The sequence below is a fragment of the Natator depressus genome, chromosome 7 (assembly GCF_965152275.1).
Source record: "Natator depressus isolate rNatDep1 chromosome 7, rNatDep2.hap1, whole genome shotgun sequence".
NCBI classification, from domain to species: Eukaryota; Metazoa; Chordata; order Testudines; family Cheloniidae; genus Natator; species Natator depressus.
In genome coordinates, this window is record NC_134240.1 from 13,205,313 (window position 1) to 13,231,527 (window position 26,215).

General features: G+C 38.6%; 1 protein-coding gene across 3 annotated transcripts in view; it reads left to right on the top strand.

Moving 5' to 3' along the window:
• CNTN6 (contactin 6) overlaps positions 1-26,215 on the top strand; it is a 218,315-nt gene that overhangs the window by 122,126 nt on the left and 69,974 nt on the right. For 2 of the 3 annotated variants that reach the window (XM_074957523.1, XM_074957522.1), the window contains exons 5-7: positions 807-902; positions 14,473-14,676; positions 16,495-16,597. In XM_074957523.1, the coding sequence (XP_074813624.1) occupies positions 807-902; positions 14,473-14,676; positions 16,495-16,597 (403 nt within the window). The remainder of the gene's footprint in view (positions 1-806; positions 903-14,472; positions 14,677-16,494; positions 16,598-26,215) is intronic. The other variant, XM_074957524.1, reaches the window with a different exon arrangement.

The window sequence follows — 26,215 nt, forward strand, 5'->3', positions numbered from 1 at the left end:
ACTTAGGGGTAGGTTATGCGTGTGTGTGTGTGTGGTCAAAGGGAGACTTTACTACCATAATGAATCTCTTAGTGTCCATTTATTTGTCTCCTGTAAAGCTCTTCATTTGCTCATATAGGTCCAGATACAAAGCCCATTGATATTAATTCCCCCTGACTTTAGTGGGGTTTGGATCAGGACTATACTGATCAGATTCCTTTGAAAAAGGTCTGCCAGCATAGGCATTTAAGTACAGATTCTCATCAATGTACCAGAGTAAATGCTAAAGTTACTGCCCACCTAATAATTAAACAAATAAAACATTCATTATTAGAAAAATAGGCTTTTTCTCCATTGACATGAAAGACTTGTAAATTTGAAATATACAAAAAAAAAGGCCAAGACAAGCTTCTTTTTTGTGTTCAGTATCCAAAAATGGTGCTATAGAGTCATCAAATAATGCAGAATGAGCTTGCAAAGGGGAATATAATGTATTACAGAATGACAGGACTTGGGAAGTAACTTCCCTATGAACAGGTTATTCTATAATCATGCACCTCAAGGATTTTAGCACCTCCACCTGAAGCATCTGGTTCTGGACAATCTCAGAAACAGGGTACTAGATTAGAGGGACCACTGGCCTGACATGGTACAGTATATGAGCATGTATGCAGATAGAAGTTTTATTATACTATTGCAATAAAAGGTCTGGCTCTTTTAATTTCAATTAGATTTTTGTCAGAGTAAGGATTGCAAAATCCGACCCATAATTTGCAGCTAAATAAATCTGACAGTTAATATTTGTTTTTTGTTTTCTTTTGTTCAAGATCTTGGAAATTTTGAAACCAAAACAAGAAGCACCGTCTCAGTCAGAGAAGGACAAGGAGTGGTTTTGCTTTGTGGTCCTCCACCACACTATGGAGGTATTATATGACGTTCTGAATTGTTCAGTTGATGTTGATTTATACAGATACTGTCATGTCCAGCAAAAGGTAGCCTGCAGCTCACAAGGTGATGGACAGTAGAATACTGTAAGATGGACCCAACAAATTGGTAATTTTTGTTTCAAAGCATTGCATTCCTAAAAACAGAATGAAATGGCAAGTATATATACTACCTTACTGTAAAATCACCAGATATGAGTAAGTATTCTTCAGTTTCAAACCACTAATGCTGTGCTCTTAAATGGGTTTCTTACAACATGTGGATTTTCAGTATTAAGACCCCTAAATTGGACTACTCGTGGCAATATAGTTAAGCAAGTGCATAAGTGTTTGCAGGATTGTGGCCTAAATCTATACTTCGGTGCGTACTAGAACTGTGTAAACTAAGAGCCACTGAAAATCTTCACTCTGATATCAAACTGTACTCAAACCTTTTAGAGTTTCAGAAAAATATGGACAATATTTACCCCTATTATTTTTCATTTTCATGTTCCTCTACATTTCAAATTTCAGCCTGAAGTACAAGTTCCAAAAACATCTGGAAAAGTGTTATCAATACAATGCAGTATGATAACAAAGACTGATAAAAATTGTTTTCTTAACATAGTGTAAGGTCTTCCAATAACAGTAGAGCAGAAATGTACATGGTATACTTCACAATATTCTGTGGTAGCATCTTAAGAAAGGGATTTGCCAAAAAAAGGACAAAATATATTATAAAGATTTCATTGTATTTCCAGATCCACTAGAAGCAAAAATTAATGAAAGCCCTGTTTCATGAGATTGTCAGTCCAATTTCAAAGATCAAAGAAATTCAGATAGATGATAGTTCTTTTTCATAAGGTCATAGAAGAACCCATATTTTTCTTTATTATTATTCATATTGCAGAATCAAGGCTGCATTGCACTGGTCACCGTATACACATGATGTAAATATGATCCCTGTGCTAAAGAACTAAGTACATGCAGATTGGTTGTTCACTACCTGGTAATGACTGTTTGGGTTAGAGCAAATATTCCCTCATCAGTATTCAACACCTCTTCATCAACAGAAAGAAAGTGGGAACTCTAAAAATAGGGATAAAATTATATACTCCATATCACTAATTTTGACCACATGCACTCTGACAGCTTGAGAGCTGTGTGAAACATTTGTTGAGAAACTAAACAGACTTCCTGAGATTGAAGAGCTTCTGCGGAAAATGCTTCATGTCAGTGAGTATTAGTAGAAGTTAGGCATGGCAGTGTTATCAGTTAAGTGTTTAGCATCTCAGGTTGGGTTGTTTGGGTATCAACACATGAATGAAGTCACATGACATTTCTTCAGGCTTCTTGATGGGCTTTGGCTCTATTCTGTGTGCTTGAAAGGATCAACAGAAGCTATTTTCTCCTGTTTCCTAAGCTTGTGAGAGAGGAAGCAAGAAGATATGCTGAACAGGGAGCAGCTATGAGGTTTACTAAAGCCACTAGCTAGGGATGCTTGGTCACTAGTAAAAAGAAAAAAGAAAAGGAGTACTTGTGGCACCTTAGAGACTAACCAGTTTATTTGAGCATGAGCTTTCGTGAGCTACAGCTCACTTCATCGGATGCATAGCATATTGTGGAAACTGCAGAAGACATTATATACACACAGAGACCATGAAACAAAACCTCCTCCCACCCCACTGTCCTGCTTGTAACAGCTTATCTAAAGTGATCATCAAGGGAGGGCCTACCCTCCAAAAAGACAACTTTAGCTGGGGAATGGGGGAAATCAGGAGAAGGGTCTATTGGAAGGCCTACTAAGGCGCAAAAAAATAGGGTATTATTGCACTGATATTTTGGTTTAAGTATGCGGGAGTGACTTACTGTATTCTCATATTTAGTTTCCATTCAGTAACGCTAGAGTTTGTATTTCATCTCTCCTCATCCTACCTTGTAATGCTAGAATTATTTCAGAGGGTAAAAGAGTGTGTTATTTGTCTCTGGAGGACAAAAGTGAGATGGGGAAACTAGGAAAGTTGAAAATATTTTGTCTCTCTCTATGCAGTGAATCCACAAGCAACACCACCTCACTTCATCCCATGTCAATTCCTCCATTTTCTATGTGTAGTAACTGAACAGCAGCCTGCAGTAAGAACTCCATTATGCATTACAATCACTTTGGGTGGTATAAAAGCGCCTCCATTTGTCTTTGTGGTCACCATTATTTTGGTTTCATAATTTATACATAAAATCTGACATGGAAACTCACTTTATTCTCTGAAACATCTCTGATTCTCTTCTGAAGCAAAGCCCATCTTACCTGTGTGTGTGTGTGTGTGTGTGTGTGTGTGATGCTGTGACTGTTTGTGTACATAACAACACACAGTAAAACTTTGACTAAACCCCGTAAAGAGTGGGGGAGGAGTCTTCTGGGGAATTGCTTGAGAGGTTTCTTGATGCTTCTGCTGCCCCTACTACTGCTTCTTGTGAAACCTAGGTGCTCCTGAGCTGCTGGTGTTTGCAGTGGTGGCCTCTCTTGGCTGGTGAAGTAGGGGGTTCAGCAAAGTTCCTTCGCAGGAACTTGTGATCTAGGTTTTGCTTGTAGTGCAGGGTCACATGTAACCTTCTCACATTTTCCGTACATGTAGCACAACATTTCAAGCCCCTGTTTTCATCTAAATTATTCTGAGACCTTAGATACTATGCTCACCTGCCCTTCCCATTGGCTTCCTGTACAGCCTGTTCTCTACTGCCCTCCATCATCAGTGTCACACATATATGTATTTTAGTATGAATGCATTTATATGTGTATGCCTTTATGCTTATATAGATGTATTTTTTTCCTCATGGTATTTATTTTCCTACCAGAAATAAGTGATGTGACTCTCAAGAGAACCTGTTCTTCTGAGATTTTGCAGCTCAACCTTGCAGATCTGAAGAGGGCTTGAATAGTTTGCATGAGCAAACAAAAATTCTGGGTGTTATAACCCAGATCAGACTTTTTGAGAACTGCCCATGAGCAATCAAATGCTCACAGCCCCATAGTTTTCTAATGTGGCCCAAAAGGCTCCCTGTATTACCTCTTAAAGATCATAGAAAATTTCATTTAAAAACAATAACAAGAAGAAATAAGAAATAGCACAATGGCCAAATCAGTTTTTCAAACTGAAAGCAGCAGCTACTCTTCGGTCATTCATTTTTTTCTGTCTTCCAGGGGAGGTGACCACACATACTTGGGAGCTCAAAATAGTTTACTGCATGCTAGCACTGACCTCTCTCTCTCTCTCTCTCTCTCTCAGCAATATTTTCTCAATTCTTATTAAAGAAACAGAGTTATAAGACAAATTCTCAAGAGGAGAAGATAAATAGCTATCTGTAAAGGGAAAGCAGTATATCAGAGGGGGAAAGAAGTCCATCAATCAGCTTAAGCCCAGAAAATCTTATAGAGAGATGAAATGTCAGTTCATGTAATGTTTACAGCACTATGAAAGAGGTATATAATCAGGGAGATTAACTGAAACCCAGTCCTTAAAGGCAGAGAAAGCTCCAAAGGGAGTCCCTGAGATGGATCAATGGGATGGATAGGACAATTAACCATCCTCAGACTATCAGGCTCCTCTAGACTCAAAGTAAAAACATTATACTGACATAAAGCCGGGGAAGATGTTCATAATGGAAACAAATAGTTAAAGGTGAGTTGATCCCAGCTTAATTGAACTGACAGAAGGATAGTCACAAACAAACCTCTTCCATAGTGTTTTATTGGTTGGAAATGTGAGCTGCTGACGAAAGGGCATGAAAACAAAAAACATTATTTGGAATAACAAGCCTCCAGGGAATGGAAATTGAGTTCCTCTCCTTCTGTGAGCCATTGACACTGTATGTGTTCCAAAATTATATGCCATAGGGATGAGGAATAAGGTGTAAACTGCAGTATAAATTGTATTCTATTTTAGGGCACTAAGACAGTGAAACACTTCTATTACTGTGGAAAAGGTGCTTTGATTGAAGCTCTCTCCCCTGACACTAAACACTTAAACGAGAAAGGCCTAGTGGCAGTATGCATGGTTCCCACTGAATTCAATGGAAGTTCTGCATGAGTAAGGCAGGCAGGATTTGGCTCTTAAAAAGAGATGGGAAGGAAACTGGTTAGCTATCAAATAGTTTGCTGTTTACTTTCTTGGCCTGTACACCATGCCAGAGAAAAGTTGCAAATGTGTTGAATTTCCTTGTTTTATACAAAAAGGGTGATTTGGATTAGAGGAAGGAGGATCATTACAGGATGGACATTCTTGTAACATTCATTAGAGAGAGAGAGAGGTCATATTACATTGATCTTTGTTTCTTTAAACAGAGCTTTAGTTTCTACAGGCTGTACTCTCTACATTTACTACTGAAGACAACATGTTCTGTCCATTTGTTGCAATCTAAGATTAGCCGCAGAACTAATGATGAGGTTATTATTATATATTTATATTACAGTAGTACCTAGAAGCCCTAGTCATGCACCAGGACCCCATTGTGCTAGGCACTGTACAAACACAGAACAAGGATCCCTGCACCAAGATTGCCTGAATTTGCCAGTGATGATCCTTTTAAGGCCTAACATTATTCCCACAAATATTACAATGAATAAGATCCAGACTTTACACAAGATCTCTGTTACTTTGCCACAACTCTCATTCCTGATATGGTTAGTTCACTCAAACAAACTCATCATTAGATTTCAGCTAATAATTTTGTTTAATATTTTGAAATGAACAAATGAGTCATGTAGCTTGAAGGACCCTTGTAATAAAAATTACCACCACTTAACATAGACTGTTTGAATAGTAGTACGCTATCAAGAGGCTTTGAAATCAAACTGTCATCTTATTCCTCACATTATTTGTAGATGATCAAGATAAGGAATAGTTATGTTCTCTACTCTGTACTGTCGAACTCTATGTGCATACTGTAGAGCATGTATGCTCCATGCATGACATTTCATTGATGTCAATGGAATTTCCACATGCAAAGCATAAAATAAGGACCCACCATATTATTTATTATCTTATTACTGACAGCCGAATGTAATATGCATCCCTTGTGTTCTACATATTACAGAGAAAAGACTGCCTTGAGGAATTCACAGTCTAGTTCAATGTGAGACAATATACAAAATAATATGGGAACTTTCAAGCCCAAGACAGAGTAGAAGAACTGAAGCTAAATATACACATAGGAAATGCTGATAGTGAATACTAAAGAAGAAGATCTTTCCTTACTATTTTAAGTACAGATAATCCTGAGAGCAGAAATTCATTCCCATCTCCCCCATTCCACTGCTAGAAGACTGGAATGCAAAAGCAAGAGGAGGGGAATGCAGGATAAGGCTCCAGCTGGGATCTTAGGCCTTCATGTTCATCAGACCCAGAAATAAAAACATGAAATGATGGAGGGGCGGTGGGGAGATCAGACTCCTAGGGATGGATCCAGCCCCTGAGAGAAGAGACTATTCCTCCCACCTCTGACAGAAGCAGTGAAGTGGGGGTTGGGGGAACAAAAGCTCCGCTTGGGCCTCACATCCCACCACACTGCTGGAGCTGTGAAGGTTTACAGCAGCTGAGGATCTGCCCTTCTGTTTTATAAATGTTTTGAAACTAGCCTTACCACTAGTCCCACATTTGCTAAGAGAAAAACAACAGAGCAGTGGACACTAGTACATTTCCAATTCTGATTTGCAGTATGGAGAGAGCCACAAAGGTGCTCTTCTTTTAATGCACTTTAAATGTTGTTGAAAGCTAACTTTTAAAATAAGCTGATGTCCCAAAAGTGTAAATGCTATCGTGTATGAGGTAAAAAATTGTCAGCTGTGCCTCTAAGACTATTTATTCCCAACCCAAGAAATAATGGTTATCTTCCATTTCCGCAGCAGTGCAAGGAGAAATTGACACCATCTCAAAAAAAGAGGTCAATTATATATTAGGTAGGAAGGTTGTCATGTGGAAAGGAGATAAAGATCCTCAGCAAGAAAGCAAGAGACCCTGAACACCTTGATGGAGTTTAAATAATTTGGCAAAAATTTTCAGTAAAAGCCTTAACGTATCTCAAATTGTCCACCTTAAAACTGCCAGTCACTGAATATGCCTGAAACTTTCAGCCTTACTCTGTCCCTTTACTCACATTAATAGATAAAGACACTAAGTTTTAGAGCAAAATGAATGTTACAATCAAGAATATTCCGACTCTTCAAGGCTTTTTGGTCGCCCTAGTCAAAAGAAGAAATTTTAAGGGAAGGCTTTCTTCTGCCAAGTTCAAAGTAAGCAAAATAATGCACAATTGATTTAATCTAGGTTTAAAATAAATATCAAGGCTCATAAATAACTCTTCTACCACAATACCCAAGCAATCTTGCTCTTTTCTGCTTCCACTTCCAGGTGGATGTATATACCCAGCCCCATGCCCCAAATAGATTCAGCCACTTATTACTAATTATGCTCATCAACACGCTGCAAGGTGCAGCTGCTAAACTACCTGGACTGGGTAGCAAGGTTCAGGAAGGCTGATTGTCATGGGAGGTGCTTTAAATCTACCTCTGCCGCAGTCTCTGTGAGAACTGTCAGCCACATCAGTTACTAACTGGTAATTCTGTGCAATTGTAAAAAGTAGAACAAAAGAAAAAATAAAACAGCAAATCTGAGGATGTTGTCCCTCTTCCCTCCAGTCTTATACAAGTTAAAAAAGAAGTTGTGACCTTATTAAGTAATGGGTGTATTCATGAATGGATAATATATAACAGAAGTAAATAAAAATGCTGTTAATTAATTGAAATGAATGCACCAGACAACATGGATGTTAGTTTGTTGGAGCTGATCATTAAGAAAGTTGGATTCTTTTGTTGTTGCACTGGAACCAAAGACCTATTGTCACACTTCTTTACTTTACCAGTATGTGAAACCTGAGGCCCTGCTCCTTCAAACTATTACACAAGAGTTTAACTTTAAACATCTGAATAGTCCTATAGATCACAGAGGAACTACTCATATGCTTACAGTTAGGCATATGCATAAGTGTTTGCAGGATTGGAATCTAATTCCCTGTATGTAAGTTCATGTTTAGCTTTCCTACTGTGATTTCAGTGGGACTATTCATAGGCGTAGAGTTAAGCACATATGTGTTTTCCATATTAGAGCACTAGTGGAGGCTTTGCTCCGTGTATATTTGAGTACCAGGGCTGATATCCACAAACAGGCTTAGCCTTGGTCTACACTATGAGTTTAAGAAGAATTTAGCAGAGTTAGATCGATTTAACCCTGCAACCGTCCACACGATGAAGCCATTTTTGTCCACTTAAAGGGCTCTTAAAATTGATTTCTGTACTTCTCCCCAACAAGGGGATTAGCGCTGAAATGGACATCCCTGGGTCGAATTTGGGGTAGTGTGGATGCAATTCAATGGTATTGGCTTCCGGGAGCAATCCCAGAGTGCTCCATTGTGACTGCTCTGGACAGCACTTTCAACTCAGATGCATTAGCCAGGTACACATTGCGTTGAGCAAAGACCAACCAGCAGTAACTGCTCATAGGAGTTGTCGTTCAGTGCTTATGATGCAGTGGCTGAATATAATCACAATATTTTAATCAAATTGGAACAATTAGACTTTGTAAGCTTGTCTGAGAGGCTGGCACCTCGGTGTTACATTAAAAATGTAAGGAGAAAATGACATGAGTATATTCCCATCTTGCTGTGGATTTTTTGCTCAGCAAATCCTAAAAGTTTCACACTTCTCTGAATTTGATTTTCCATCATTATTTGCAAGCACACATAGCCAGGGGATTCTCTCCAGGTGTAAAATTGCCATAAGGTTAGCAGAATATTTTTACAACCTAAGGGTAAATTACACTCTGTTCCTACAGTATCCTGGGAATGAGTCCAGCTGGTATCGTAGATGATTTTGATGCAAAAGTTTGCAGAAAACCCCATACATGTGGTTGGGACCAAGGTTCTGCTTGCCTGACAATGTTTGATGTGCCACTAAGCAGGATTCGCTCCTATTTAGCCCCATCCAGCAATAGATTACACACTGGGTCTCTGATGGAGCCTATGCATATCCCCAGTAGCTTCATTATAATCAGCTATACTAGGATTTGGGCCAAAGTGGAAAGAATGTCATCCGCTAATATCATAATTCTTCATTCTTTTCAATGTCTAGAGCATATTCTGGAGATTGTGTTTTTCTTTTCAGAACAGCACAAGATCATTCTAAAGGTATTTTGTTAGCTTAAAGTATGAATGAATGATTTGCCTAGTTTTTAATCCATTGTGCGTTAAATGTGGATCTATCTATCTATCTAATCTTTTATGTGGTCTTACCACATCTAGAAAAGACTAGGTAATTTTATGACTACTTATAATATTTCTTGAAATAAATCTCATATTTCAGGGAATAAGCTTATCGCCTGCAGCGATTCTAAAAGAGCTACAATTCCCCTGACCCATCCTGCCCACCATGTGCGAGACTGCATATTTTGCTAAATGCATTCATATTTCTAAAGCGTGAGACATTGGCTACTGTTGAAGAGAACAACTGAGTAAATAGACTAATAGTGAGATCAGGTATGGAAAATCCTCTATTCCCTAACTTCAGAAATTTTGTTTTATTTTAATTTCATATAGAAGTAGTTACCCCAAAGGGAAATTTCAAAGGTACTGTTCTCCGAACAGAAAAAACAAAACAAAACCCAAAATCCTCATCACTGCTGATGGGTAAAATGTGCATCCCGACATACAACACTGTAGTCCTTACACAACAGTCTCTGGAATTCAATAATTCTTCGGAGACTGTCACAGGTATGTTGATAGCAAGAGGTGTGATTCACATAACTGAATTTTTCACAAAGATCCTGTAGATAAATGAAAAACAAAATAAAATAAATAAAAAATAATAATTGTGCCTTGGAAGTTGCAAATATGCAGTGAAACGGCCTGCATATTTGCAACTTCCAAGCATTTTAATTTCAGTAGGCCTCATTAGCCAGGGGAGATACTGTCCACTACTTTCTCTGTTCTTTTAGTGCATCTTCACACAACTCCTATCTACTTGTCCAATATTATTCCTACCAGACTCTTTGCTGAGTTACTGATAGTAATAAAAATGAAGGAAACCCTACACGTGGCAGGCATGGTCTCCGCACACCTTCCTTTCAGTAATACACTAGTTTAATGACTCTGCCTTGAATCTGTTTGGCAGATTCAAAATCTGGTGACAGGCATGTACATTGTCTAAGTAGTTGTACCTTAACTTTTACAGAGAAAATAGCTCAGAAAATGTAGTCCTGCATTATAAAAGAAGCAACTGCATATGGAGCTAGCCTGGCAGTCTAGTATTATGCCATACAGGAGAGCTCTAGAATCTGGCCTCTTGCTCTCCACGGATTTGATCCCATTGAACTCAGTTAAAACTAAGGCTTCCTTTGACCTCAGTGGGAGTTGAATTGGCTGCTTGGCAAGTATGACCCGTGAGGAAGGAAGGAGGGAGGGAGAGACGGTGGTGGTGGTGAACCTCCAGTTAGAAGACTGGGAGCTCTAATACTACTTCTACTGGGAGAAATGTAGATTCAGATATGATGGAGAAGGGCTTGCCCTTGCTCCCAGATAAGTTAATGGAAAAACTCCCATTGACATTGATAAGCCCAAATGCAATAATGTGATAGGGATGCGGGGAGATGCCTAGCAAAGTGTGTGGTAGCTGAGGCTGACTGGAGATTACTGAGAAGGAGAGAGAGAAAGCTGACCCTTCTTTGCTGATTCATTAGACTCTGAGATCAGCCTTATGGAAAACCTCTATATAGCATGAAGCCAGTATGATTTGATAGACATTTAATAGGATTCTGTAGAGTTTTTCTTAAATTACATAGCATTTAGTAGGGAGTAAGATCCTTTCTATAGGTTTTTTTGTTTGTTTGTTTGTTTTTTAATACCACACTATTGATTTCTATAGCAGGAACATAATTTTCCATTACATTCTATGGAATGGCTCAACCTCTGAACAGGCGTTGGTTTTGTATTTCATTAGAGAGAACAGTGCAAGCTACTGAGTCCATCACAATACTCTGTGAAACAGGGTAGTCTCTGGCACCACACTGGGGCATTGGTTTAGTATTGCACCAGAAGAGAGAGCCTCTGAATCTGCTGAACTACCTACACCACTTCCTAGAGTACCCTAGGTTCATCCTGAGACGTGAAGTGGTCTACAAATCCAGTGCTAACTAGGGCTGACTCTCAAAGGTGCAACTGTATAAAAAAAGGTTGAAGTGGGGGGAAAACAAAAGTTTAAATGCTTAAGTCCTGCAGCTGAAGTGAAGGGGATATGAACAGAATGGTTGAAAGATGTTGGAAGGTTATTCTAAGAGGTTATTCATCCTTCTCACCCTTCCCCATAGGATGCACACTACACTTGTAAAATTTGATGAAATCACAGTCTCAGCTGACTGCTTGCAATAAACATCATGAGTCACAAATCTACCTAAAATTTGGCTCTTTTCACTTTGGGCATTTACTGTTTAATTCAGATAGAACAAAATTAAAGTCTTATGAGCCAGATATTTAATTGTTTATGTATACAATCCCTAATTTTCACAGACAGATACCTACAGGTAAGCAGAGCTATTTATTGATCTATCTATCTATCTATATAGTAACTGGCAATTCCAAAAAATCAGGGGAAAAAATTCATTTTGGGTCAACTTGATAATACATTTTTTTGAAATTTCAATCAAATGAAAAGAAAAAAAGGTGTGGGTAGAATGAAACATTTTATTCAACCTGCAACATTACATTTCAATTTCAATTTTGACTTTTATTAGGGCATTTTTAATTTTTGTAATAAAGGCAATTTCAAAACAAAGTCATTTTGAACCAAAAAACCCTAAACATTTCATTTCAAGAAAGCTGAAACAAAACTCTGTCTTTTTTGGATTATTTTTAACACAAAGAATATGAAAAACCAACTTGAATTTTCAAAAATGTTGATGTTGGAAAACCTGCATTTTTCACCAAAAAAGGTTTTGCCCAGCTTTACATGTGACTGTAAACTAGAGTTTGCATCAGAGTAAGTCCATGCACCAGCTGGCCATGCATACTTCTGAAAATCTGTCCCTATATATCTTTTTAAAGTATGACATTATTTTAGAAATTGCCAATTATTCTTGGTTTATTGTACATCCAAATAGCGTGGTGTAATGTCTAGTAGTAAAACAGGCTTTAGCTACTTAGGGAAAGTGTCCTTGATCGGTCCCCAGAGATGTGTCATTTCTAATTATACTCATATAATGTTGTCGGGTGAGAATGTAAAACTCCAGCAAACTACTGAAGTTTACAGACATCTTATCACACCATACTGATGTCATAACTGAAAAACAAATTATGTTTTCAAAAAGGGGGTTGATGATGTGGGCGGGGGGATATGTAAAAATGAAGCTGTTGGCAGAATGTTGTTAGCTCATGAATTATACATTTAAGAAAAGCTAAGCTGCTGGATTTTGAAACTTCTGATTTACTGTGTTTTATTAAAAATAGAATTTCAGTACTAGTCCTGCCACTTTTGAAACATGATAGAAAGATCTCTGCAGTCAGCTGTCAAACTCCAGGCAGCAGAAAGGAGCAGCTGTGGCAGAGGCAGACAGAAAACTTAGAAACAGCGGGGAAACAAGAGGAAAGGGGATGAAAGAAGAGGGTTAGGAGAGAGGGAGGCAAGGAATTCTCTGTGCTCCCCATGCAGCACTGAAGTGAGACATAGAAGGGCGAGAGTTACAAGAGATCAAGAGGTAGATGGTAGCAAAGGACATGCACGTTGTCCTATTCTTAAAATAAATTATAGAAAAAATAAAGTATAACCATATGAGGCCCTCATGTCCTCCCTTCTTGGGAATATGGTGATATACCCTTAAATCACCCTATTTTTTCTCATGTTGCTTAAAACAGAAGAGAAGGGGCCAATAGAATATTGGGATGAACATGGAACTTGATGTACAGGATTCAGTATACTCCTCCATTTGGGTATTCAGTAATCTTCAGAATAGAGTAAGTTATCTCACAGTATACCTGTGATAATTATAACAGAACTCATGATTTTCTGTTACTGGCCCTACGGAAAGAGTTGTTTAGATGCAGTAGTATTAAGGCCAATCTCTTATATGAGAAGGTGAGATAAATGCACATTAGGTCTTGTTTGATTCCATCAGTAAAGAGCAGCACTACACAAACAAGCAGTAGGTATACAATACTGGGTGTTGGTGTGATACCTCTCCCTATTTCTTTCTCTTTCTTATTCCCTGGCAGAGGGGCTGATGCGGGGCACAAACCCCATCTCTTTCCCCGGAGAGAACAAAGGAGAAGTTGACGAAACTGGGTTCCTCTTCCTTTGCTTCATGGATGGCAGGGAGAGCTGCAGGCTTCTTCTTGTTCTCCTTTCTCATTTGTAGGAGATTTCTGAACTTTAAGTTGCCCAACACAGTGATCATCACTTTGAGTGTTATCCCTATTCTAAAACCTAACCCCAGCCAAAATTACCAGAACACCAGTCTGTGCAGACAGTGTGTTAGCACAGCTGACAGCTGAAGCCATCAGCAGAACCCAAGTATTGTTCTTAAATCCAAATGTCAGTATGGAGATAAGTTAATGGTCTCTGTTCTGATTCTCAAAGCCCTTGATGAGATTTGCCATAACTACTTGAGAACTCACCTCTCCCTCCATAATTGTGACCTCCCACAACATATACGTACCACCAGTAGAATACAACTGTCAAGAATAAAACTGTGTGGAAGATATGTAAATTTCACCAGATCTGAATCTATGAAACTGTCTCTTAGAGCAGACGAGAAGTGCCATAGAACTATCTTCCGAACTAAAAAACAAATTCACACCAAGTTACACACCCAAATATAAATAAGCCATCCTACAAAAACTTATGCTAATATCAAACCATTTCTCCTATGGGGTGGAAAGAAACAGAAAGCAGGATTGTTATTGTTGTTTCTTTTCTCAAATATCTGAAAAGCTTTCAGACACTGTGGTAATGGGGCCACAAATACCTAGAAATAGCTTACAAATGTCTCAATGAAGAGATGGGATTCAAATAGCCTGCAAATATCTAGATGGATAGCCGGGATAGAAACAAGCTTTTTCTACACACATATAAACACAGTAAGCTTCCAGAATAAATATAAGGATATGTGGGAGCCAAAATGCCATGCAAAGAGCAATAGAACTGTCAGATATTTAGAAGGACAGTATTATAAATGGAAATTACTTACTAAAACAGCTTTTCAATGGCACTTCAGCACTTTTGTTTCTTCTTCTTGTTGAAGCCAAGAAATAGATTGGCAATAGAAAAAGAAAATGAGTGGTGCACAAAAGTTGGTGAATTTCTGAAAAGGTTTGATTTATGTTTTAGGATGAACAAATGCTTATTTAATCTGAATTCATACCAAATTTCTCCTGTAAGGATGACTGGATATTTGAAACGGGCTACATTTGGGTTTGACTCTAACATGGAATAGAGTACATTGGAAAGGATGCGTGATGAATATTTGATGTTTTCCAGACCTTTCCTATGCTTGGATCTTCAATGATAACCCCTTGTATGTTCAGGAGGATAGTCGTCGATTTGTATCCCAAGAGACAGGAAATCTATACATCGCCAAAGTAGAGCCATCTGATGTGGGCAATTACACCTGTATTGTAACTAATGCTAAATCAGAACAAAGTGTTCGGGGCCCACCCACTCCACTCATCCTCCGTAGTGATGGTAAGTTCTTTTAATGTGACTATCTGGAAAAAATACAAAACTTATTAAAATCATTTATTTGACTTTGATGTTAGCTATTCATTCTGAGGCAATAACAAATCCCTGTAGACAAACATGCAGATTCATACTTCTTATTTGGATCCTGATCCAAAGATTCCTTTTTACCTTAGTGGACTTTGGATCAGGTCTTAGTTGGTAAAATGAAGAAAGAGGTTCAGTTTAGGGTTAATTAATAAACACATCTACAACAAGCCAAAACGTAATACAATGGAAAGAAAGCAAAAGAATGCCATTTCCCCATTCTAATTTTATTCTTCCCAGGAAGGCTTGTTTGGATTTGAATTTGACAAAGCTTTCTAAACTTAAATTCAAGTTATTGCTCAAATATAAAATCCAGAGGTAGCTCAAAACTAAGTGAGTCACTGGAGTGAGAAAAAAACAAATATCTTTTAGGTAGCTGTCTAAATAAATGTTCACAATGGGGAATATATAGCTGGGAAACCTGTTAGCAAAGTTTTTTGATGGCATTGTTTACCTAAATTGTAATCCTTCATACTGCTTTCGAAGTACTCTGATAAACTAACAAAATACAGCAGAAGGTTATGTTCCTAGAATAAATAAAAGACAAATATGCATTATAGGGCAAGGTCTGATGGTCTTTTAATTCAGAAGATCAATTTTTGTGTTGTTTGCACAAATACCACAGCCCCCAAACAAATGTATAGCTCCATAGCTCATAAGTTAGTTATTTTATATAAAACATGGGTACAAACACCCTATGTTTTGCTCCTATTCTTCTTTGCCCCTTTCTACCAACACGCTCCTTTTTTCCTACCCTCCTTCCTCCATCCACCTTTTTTCCATACCTCTTCTGCTCCTTATCTTCTAACCTCTTTCTTTACATTAGGGAGAGTAGGGGCCTGATCCAGAGCATACTGAAATTCATGGGAGTATTTCCATTAACATCAGTAGTGTTTGGATTAGGCCCCAGGCCGGTGATCTCTGAAGCACTGTGCGACAGTGAAGAAAACACACATAATGTTAATGAAATTCTTGTTAAACATAAAAAAAAGAAGCACTGGTTTATAGCCAATATGGAATATGGATGAAGACACTGAACAGATTGAACAGCCCTGTGTAGTCAGGAAATTCAGCTTTAAGCATATTGACTAAAAATATAAGCCTACAATCACTGCAATGCTAAACACCCCCAAACAGATCCTATTCACAGTAAGCATTGCAGATGCTAAACCCTTAGTCAGATTTTCCAAAATGCTCAGTACAGAAAATTGGGACCAGATTTTCCAAAACCTTCAGATCCTGTTTAGGTACCTAAATTAAATGATCAGATTTTCAAAAGTTCTCAGTACCCAGCTGCTTTCATTGTTTTCATCTTCACCCACATCTCATACTGACTATTAACCATCTTGCTTTTTATACTTGACAGCATTGTGGTTAACACTGTTTGTATTAGAAGTCATTGCTCTGAATGGGAGCTTCTGGGTGCTCAGGTTTTTTCAAATATCTTGACCCACAAGTGAAATTTACCCTGGGCAAAACCTATGCACTACTTAAGATCCACATAGACTCAAATAATTCCTGGGCCTTGTAGTGGCTGCTTGCACAGGGGTCATATTTATGCAGAACCCCAGTCCTACTCCCTCTGAAATCATATGAAAAATGCTGATTGATTCCCATGGGAACAGGATGAGGCTCTAATTTTAGAAATAACCACATCCTTTCTTTTACACTGAAATCCTGTTGTACTAGACAGGTCTCAAACACAAATGGAGTGCTAGCTGTTTTGATGTTCAACAGGTGTGATGGGAGAGTATGAACCAAAGATTGAAGTACGTTTTCCAGAAACAACATATGCAGCGAAGGGTTCATCTGTTAAACTGGAATGCTTTGCCCTTGGAAAGTAAGGAATTTTTGGTTTTGTTTTAATGTTTGTTATTCAACAGTGATAGTCACTGTGAGTTGTGAATATCTTTAGAATGCTGGGTCACGGTGGAGATTTTTTGATTGGTTGTCATCCAAATGTCAAAAATACATAGATAGGTCCTTTAAAAAAACCAACCCTTATTTTGGTTTATTATTGTTTCTGTATTAAATATTCACAATGATGCAGGCCAGCAAACAAACAAAAATCTGAAGCTGACTTAGTGGCTGGTTTTGTTACAAACTCAGAACTAAGACTGCATTCACTGAAAGGTTCATCAAGCTGTGTAAACCTTGGAAGGAAGCCCAAGCCTTAGTTTAGAACAATCTTGGGCTGATTTGCAGTTTTCAGTCAAGATCATGTAAAATACTATGTGAAACCAAATTTTGTGTTCAAATTCACATCTCAAAACAGAACTTGGGATGAACCCACGCCGATTGAACCTGAACGTATTGTAAGGAGCCTTCCAAAATGGAGCTACTGACGTTTGTGTAGTCCACTTTATAACTACTGTTGAGAGGTGCTGATTATCTCTTGAGAGGTGCTAAGGATCAAACCTCACATTATAGACCATCAGAGTTACAGGTACTCAGCATCCATCAGGACTGGACCATATCCTCTAGGCATAGTATTTATAGGAATCTATTGTGCTTGTCCAAAAGGAGTAGTTGAAGTAGCTTGACTTTCTACCTCATACTTCACAACACGTTGTTCAGTATGACATTCAGTCAGCAATAGAGTGAGCCAGATCCTCAGCTGGTGTAATTCAACTGGTGTAATTCAAATTGGTGCTGTCCCAATTTACACCCGCTGACGATCTGGCCAGTTTCTAAGCTATCCTGTTGCATGATTAATTGGCGTTTTCAAATAAAAAGCATGTTCCTGTTTTGAATATTAAAAACAATTAACTGACATTTGTTAAGGATAATTACAGATAAACTGGAACTGCTTAGAGATGGAGAAGGTGTTATATCCCCTTCTCATAGTACGTCAAATGTTGCTGGGAGTACAGTTCTTCTGAGAGATGATTGGCCCTTTCAGCTACAACATGGGTCTTTCTAAGAACAGTGTTTATTAAATGGCATTGAATTGACTGGAACTGCTATGATAAATACATTTTGGAAAAAAAATTGTAATGGGAACTTGCTAAACACTGTAGTGAATCTCTTCTTAGATTAGCCATCAATGCTCACCTCACTATAATGATATGCTTTCATCAAACACAAGTTATTCAGCTCAATAAAGGGACAACAGGATGAAATTCTATGGCCTGTGTTATACAGAAGGGAGACTGGATATTCTAAAGGTCCTTTCTGGCCTTAAAATCTATGAACTGCAGGAAACTGCAGTTGATTTGCTTTCCTAATCTTAGTCCTGGTCTACACTGGGCGGGGGAAAGGGTGGTGTAGATTTAAATTACGCAACTTCAGCTAGCTGAAGTCAGAGTATTTAGATCTACTTACTGCAGTGTCTCCACTGTGGCAGGTTGACTGCTGATGCTCCCCCGCCGATTCTGCCTAAGCTTCTCACTCTGGTGGAGTACCGGAGTCGATGGGAGAGCACTCGGCAGTCGATTTATTGCGTCTTCACTGGATGCGATAAATCAACCCCCACTGGATCGATCGCTCCGGAGGTAAGTGTAGACATGCCCTTAATCTCCATGTCTAAGGAAGACAAAGATCCCAGTAGAGCACTCAAGATCATTTCCAACATGTCCTGTAGGGATCTGTGTCAGTTAACACAATAAATGTAAAGTAGGTTAAGAAGATCAGAATGTTCCCTGAGTAAATATTTTCTTTAGAAAAGCCCTCAGATTGTTGACGTCTATTTAGTTTTCGTTCAATTTGACATTCTGTTTTAAGGTTGTGAGCTTTTAAATGTTTAGAGCTTTCCGGAGGTTAAAAGGCTGAGTTGCAGAGAAGACAAATTAATCAAATGTTCCTCCAGAAACCACTGTGAGAAGAAGAAAAATAAAATAAATTAACAAAACAAACAAACAAAACTAATAGGAGGAAAAAAATTAACAATTTTTATGACAATTTCTCCCAGATTAGTCTTCTACATTTAACAAATCTGATTCCCCCTCTGCAAGACTGTGATTTTGCTTTATATACTTACAGTTATGCACATTTAAAGCCTTGATTTAAGAAAGAGTGGGTGAGTCAGTGCTGGCTTTACATTTCAAAGGTTTAAGTAGGAGTTTTATCAGATGTATGGTGAACATACGACAGAAAGAGATACTGGCTATATGGAGTCATCTCAAAAGGCGTGTAAGTTATACATTTAAAAAAAATGTTGCCATATTATTTCAGGGAGTCCAAGAAGGGCATAATAATGTGGTGCATGGGGCTTGCTCACATTCTGGGCACTTTGTAAAAAAATTGAACACAATCTGACTATCCAAAAGGAGGTGAGGCTAAGGCTAAATCCCTTAAACAGTATGGTACTCTCTGAGTTGTGTTTAAAACAGGGAGCAAGTTATACCTGTTCAAAGCAGCTTCTGCTACTCCACATACGTAATCACAGCTGATATCGGTACTGGTATGGTATCTTTGGGGTACATTCAGTAAGTACCAGTGACTACTGTACAATAATAAATAAATAAATATGGGTATCATTGATACCGTACTGAGTGGAACAAGTGTGTATTGGATGGGTGCTGTTTGGTGTTCAAATCTGTGTAATGGAGTTTTAGGAGAATATTTCCATTATACATTTGCTATAGTACAGATATACTCTCTTTTCTTTCATGCAGTCCTTGATTTTTTTAAATTGAATTCAGCCATGCACCACATTTCTACCAGCATGTGAATATGTGAAAAGACACCATTCCAGAGTTGACAAGCATGTACGAGAACAGCAGGAAAACAGGATAGTATATGCATCATTCTTAAGCAGGTTACATAGGGCCATTTATTAAAGGAAGTTAGGAGCGTAAATATGCAAATATGTGCTCACTAGAATTTTCAAAAGCATCAGGGTTCCTAACTCCCCCTGATTTCAACTGAAGTTAGTCACCTATGTAAAGATGGGCAACATTTTTTGACCGAATTCTTCTCTTTTTTTGGCAAAAATTGCAGATTTAGGTCAACCAAAAATTTAATGAATGTGTGTCAAATTTGCTGAATTGGCCAACCTGTTCACCCACCAGAATAAATAAATAAATAAATAAATAAATAAACAATTCTAAAAAAAAAAATGTGCTATTTCAACATTTTATAAAGAAAATGTTTTGTTTTTTCCTATTCAAAATGACTTCGTTTCAAAATTTCCTTTCCCTTTATTTAAATACATATATATTTTAAAACCTCAAAGTCAAAATAAAGCATTTCATTTCAGATCTAACAAAATATTTAGTTCGATCCGGAATGATTTTTTTCAACTTATTCATTTGCCAGTAATTGCAAAAAAAAAAAAAAACAACCCAAAAAACCCCGTTAATTACAGGTCAACCTGAAACATTTCTTTTTCTGGAACTCTCAGCAAACCAAATAATCACTTCACACAGTTCTAAGTGCTTGGGGGAGGATAGCTCAGTGGTTTGAGCATTGGCCAGCAGAACCCAAGGTTGTGAGTTCAATCCTTGGGGGGGCCATTTCAGGATCTGTGGCAAAAATTGGGGATTGGCCCTGCTTTGAGTTAGGGGGTTGGATTAGATGACCTTCTGAGGTCCCTTCCAACCGTGATATTCTATGATAAGCCTCAGTGCTTTTGAAAATCCCACAAGGTGTATATAGGCATCTGGACCTTATATAGTCTAAACATATCAGCTCAACATTTTTTTGAAATATACCTCTCATATAGCTCAGCTGTTATGAGGTATTGTCTCTCTTAGGATTCAGAACTGCATTCCCATTATCCACTCATATATATTCATACTATTAGTCCACTTGGGTCAGCCAATGCCATCAGCTCTCAATGTCTTTGTGCTGTGTATTACAGAGATCTTTCACATCTAAGCTGGTGATAGACAACCTGCTGTACTTTTGCGCTCCAAAAGCCTTAAATGAAAGTACTTGCACGGTGTTTAGAGAAACACGACCTTTTCCTTTTCTGGAACATAAAACCACACCACTGACTGCTGCTCGCAAAACACATGGGCACTCTAAGATATAAGAGCATGAGAACAGAGTTAAGTTTGAACTGTAGACATTGTTTGTATTTTCTGACTTCTGAGTCTTTTGTTCTTAGCCATCCATTTTATTAACCCCAGTTTAATGGATTCTAAATCGCAGTAAGAATGAAGATGTTGACTTATTGGCAATTCTACGATTAGACTTCTCCTTTTTGCTTATACACAGTGATCTAACATTTCTTTCTAAAAGAATATTGACTTTTAAAATATATCTTTTCCTCACTACAATATTTCCTACACCCTGGACATAGCATGTAAATTAGTATATCAATGATTGGGACCTCAGGTAATCCTGAAGCATCTCAATTAAGAATTAATAATTTTACCTTTTCTGCAATATTTATGGCACAGTGCTGCAAACAACAGTAAAGAACAAGCATTTCCAATTAAAAAATGCTAATAAATATCTCCTTCATTTTTAATTTCATTTTTTTCTTTGTAGCTTTTCAATACTAGCACTGTAGCTGTTAAGAAATAGCCAAAAAGTGGTGTTAGATAAAGACCTTAGCCTCTATGCTATGGCTTTTTATTTTTTTGATAACACTCTGGGGGGGCACTGTAAATGATAAATGATCATTATCTGCTATTACAGATGGCAAAATGAATATAGGTATAAATACATAAAAAGGACATTATAGCTGAAATGTTGACCCTTAACTCTAGTGTGCTAGTGGGTGCCACATATATAATAATTGAGAGTGAGAAAACAATACCATGTAGAAAATTTCAGATACCGAAATCTGCCAGAAACTAATAATAGAGATCAAATTCATCCAGTGACTTAAAAAACTAAAGGACTAGTGGGGAAGCCTGGGGGTGGGGGTGATCATTAGAATTATTCTGCCTCCAGAGGTAAAGTCTCTTGTTGAAGACCTGCAGTCAAGCAAGAAACAGAAGAAAAAGTTCAGGTAATAAGTACAGCTGCATAATAAATTGTCAGTACTAGAAAGAATAATTTACCATTAATTGTAATTAATGGACTTAATAATTCATGACTTCAGAATCCATTAGTCTTGATTTGGTTTTGTTTTCCTTAGCAGTGGTGATTCAAGAAAAAATGTCATGATAGTTTAGATCAAGATAATTAAGGTGGTGTATTTATTATTATATATACACAAGGAATGATAATACATTAACAAGTGGGATAGTAATGGATTGGTGTTAGGTTGATGTAAATGCAGGGTACATCCGATGATGTCCGGGGACTTACTCTTCTTGTAAACGAGCGTAACTGGAGTCTGAAACTGTCTCGATTATTATTATTTATTACAGCAGGATTAAAAAACATTAGGTGACAGTGAGAATTAGAAATGACAAAAGACCTAGAAAGAGGTTTTATTGTATCAAAAATTGTTTTTCTAAGTGAAAATAAACATTGTGCCCATTATCTTTTGGTTGTATGGTTCTGGAAAAGTGAAGGTCAAAGGATAAATTTAGCTTCCTCTGTCTCTTACATTATTTGACTAATTACTGGTGCTGGAACTTGCCCCTCCCTCAACTTGTCCCCCGCAGATTTTTTTCCGTCCAGCAGAATAATAGATTCTGCCGGGGAGGTGCTGCTATTATACCTTTCACCCAGCAGAGGCTGCTGTGTTGTTAGAAGAGCGGGCAGCTGGCTTACTACCAGAGCAGCCACCTTCAGAGAAAGAGGGGGTACTTTGGCTCCCCCCCGCAACTTCTACAAAGGTGTTGGTGCCCTAGGCTATAATAGATATAACCAATAGTGAAGTACCAGACTGAAGAAAGACCAATTAATATACTGCGGGGGGCAGGGGGGGAATCCTTCCAGAACTCTGCTTCACTGGCACTTTGGCTGCCAAGAAGAAGGCAATTTTTTGTCACAATAGATCTCAGAAATCAGCAAGTTGAATTGCCAAGAACGTGAAGGTGGACAGAGCATCAATATTAGATTAACTTGGTTGAGGTGGTTTTCTGGTAGATGGAGAAGCTGCATGTAAGTTAACTGTTCACAAAATATTTGAAGGACAGGAATGTACTACCAAGCTAAAAACCAACATTAATATCAAATTATAAAACACGCATGAAGGATCCCATAATTAGTGGTGAATGGAGCAGGCAGTATTCAAAAGTAATTTTCAAATTATGAATCATCTACTGACAGTGAATTGTATGCTGGAGAATACAACAAGACTCTGTGTATAGTTTCCCCAGACCATGAAGGAACCTTTGACTTTTAGATGGAAAATAAATTAATATTGAAAGTGTTGGATGATTGGGTGGGTTGGGGGACACAAATATCTTGCATCTCCATCAGAGGAATAGCAGTTACATTTATGATTAACTAGAAGGGTGAACAGAATAGGACAAATGAAGCATTTAAATGTGTTTTAGTTTCATCATTTTACACAGAACGAAACTGAAATTCAGAAGAGTTACTTGACTAAATTCCCGCGGCCACACAGCAACTCAGTGGCAGAACTGAGATCTAAACTTCTGAGTTCCAGCCTTGTGTTCATTCCCCTGAACAACATTACCTCCATGTGACATTAAAGGTCACATTTTAGAATTAACTGTATCAATAGTGCTAGATATTCTTACTTTCATTATGCTTTTGAAAGGGTTTACTGCAATAAAGGATCAGACACATTGCCTTTAACGCCAGAAGGGACCATCATGATCATCTAGTCTGACCTCCTGCACATTACAGGCCACAGTACCTCACCCACCCACTCCTATAGTAGGCCCATAGCTCTGGTTGAGTTACTGAAGTCCTCAAATCTTGACGTGAAGACTTCACATTACAGAGAATCCACCATTTACTTTAGTTTAAATTTGCAATGACCCAGACCCCATGCTTCAAAGGAAGGCAGAAGCCACCCAGGATCTCTGACAATCTGACCTGGGATAAAATTCCTTCTTAACTCCAAATATGGTCATCAGTTAGACCCTGGGCATGTGGGCAAAACCCATCTGCCAAACACCTGAGAAAGAATTCTCTGTAGCAACTAAGAGCCCTCCTCCTCTATTGTCCCCTCTCCAGCTATTGGGGATATTTGCTAATAGTGGTCATGGATGGGCTGTATGTCTTTAGTCCCATCATACCAACCCTATTATAAACTTATCAAGCTTAGTCTTAAAACAAGTTAGGTTCTTCTTGTCCTCTTCTAGAGTTTCACTCCTTTGATAGGTAGGAACCTTCACCTAATTTCAGTTTGGTGGCTGAACAAAACAAATGGAAAAAAAAATCATTTCAGGTCAAACTGAAACAAAAATGTTTAAATTTTTTCAGCAAAACTAAATGTCAGAACAGTTTTGTTTTGATTTTGAGTTTTTAAAAAGCATTTTAATATTTATGTTTTTTGATAAAATGAGGGAACTTCCAAAATGAGACACCTTTCCAGAAATGCTTTTTCATCCTGACCTGGGCCAAATGGGAATAGGAGTATGCTTACTTGTGAAAATAAACGAAATGGCTCCCAAAACAGGCACACATGCTGCAAATGCAAAATTCACTTGTATTCTGACTGGCAGTAACCCTGTTCATAGCTATTCCCCATATAGATTATCTCTGCTAACATCAGGAATGATACTTTTGGGAGCTTGTGTATATGGCCATTGCTGGATCAGAGAACATACAAGCACATACATGGGGACCATATAGCTCAGGCCCTTTGAATCATAACCCAGAACACTTATCATGGGGGGTTCCCCATCATCTTGCCACAGTTTTTGGACAGAGATAGCATTGTGTCTATACTTTCCAAACATGCTTACTAACTATATAAAAAACATACAAGGTCTAGCTAACTCTACACACTGTACTCTGCTAGGATCTGGTGGCTTCTGAAATAGAAGACATGGAGGATCACTAGAAGGCTCCTGTAATGGGGCAGTCACCCTCCTCCGGCTCAGAAGGGGTTAAAAGTCAGCACTTGGAGAGGGCTTGGGTGGAGAGCCAATCAAAAAAGGCTGGGAGGCAGACAATCAGGGCCAGGCTGGGCCCTATAAAAGGGCTGCAGGGCCAGAAGGCAGTCAGTTTCTCTCCAGCTTTGGAGGCAGATGGACCTGGCTGCCTGAAGGACCAAAGGGTACTTTGGACAGCATAGTGCTGCGGAAGGGCAGGAGGAGCTGAGGGAGCTCCAGCCTGGCAAACCCCCAGGCAGAGGCCTTGCTGTCAGGGCTGGAAGAGGTATTAGGGCTGTGGGGAGGCAGCCAGGGAAGGAAGAGGCAGCAGGTCCAAACCCCCTGGCCGATGATGAGTGGTCACTTCAAACTGCAGTTTGCCCTTGTGGTAAGGGGCTAGATGAAGACTGGCAGTGGGTCACTGAGGCGAGCTTGGCTTAGGAGATTGGGGTTCTGCGGGGAGGGGAAGACCCCGAGTGTGGGATCATTGCTGTGGGGTAGTACCCAGGAGAAGGGGCACCATGGGCTGGGAGGGATGCAGGGCCTGAAGTACAGAAGTGGAGACCAGGAAGCACTGGTAGGGAGACACCAGCCAGCAGGAGTTCCAATGTGCAACAAATGGGTTGGACAATTTCTAGCTCACACTCCTGATTCAGGGAATGGATATTTTCGCTGATGCTCTGCACATTAACTGCTAGAGACAACAGATCCTTAGCATTACATCACCAGTTACAAGCTCCAGGGGGATCATCTCCATCTCCCTGCTTGAGGTGGATCACTTGATTCTTGTCACACTTCTGACCAAACATCTCCTGCAGAGGAATGGAAGCCTCAGCTGCTCTCCAAGTAATAAAGCAGAATGATTGGAAGCTTGAGCCCTTTAATTATTATGCCCTTTGGAACTTAATTCTTTCGTGAGTCAGTATTTGATGCAGACATTATAGGAGCTTTCAAATCTCAGCTTTGTCTCATTTGTTTAACCAGGCATGGTCTTAATTATCTAAGCTGTAAATTTAATTTTATTGTGAAATGCCCTGAGATGCACAGCATGAAAGATGTGACGAAAGTACAGTGTGATCGACTGGCTGTTAGGCTATCTGTGCCTTCATTTCAGGATGAGATGGAACTTTCCTATTGGTGCAGATTATGGTGTTACAAACACATTAAATTGAGGCCCAGTGTGATAAGACTTATCCCCCAAAATAAAATATTTTTGTCTTCTTTTCTAATTTAGTAACTTATGGATGCGTGACTCCGCAGTCTGTGCTGTAGAATATGAATAAAAGTAGTAGCTCTGGCCAGTGGCCCTAGGTGCTCTGGAGCTTTCAGACAAACTATAGATTTATGTTCACAGACCTGCACGCATTTATATACTGTGCTTCTTTATTTTGGAAGAAAAGATCGAGACTTTGCTGTCTGTGAAGTGCAATACATTTTAAAATTGTCCTCATTGTTCTTAGACTAAAATAAGTAATTGTTTAGGGCAGGGAAGATTTGTAATGTCATTTAAATCTGTAGAAACCAGATAAAAAGCTGCCTTGTGCAAAAAATAGTGATTGAAGACATGGAAAGTCCATGCTAATGAGTTACCAGAAAAG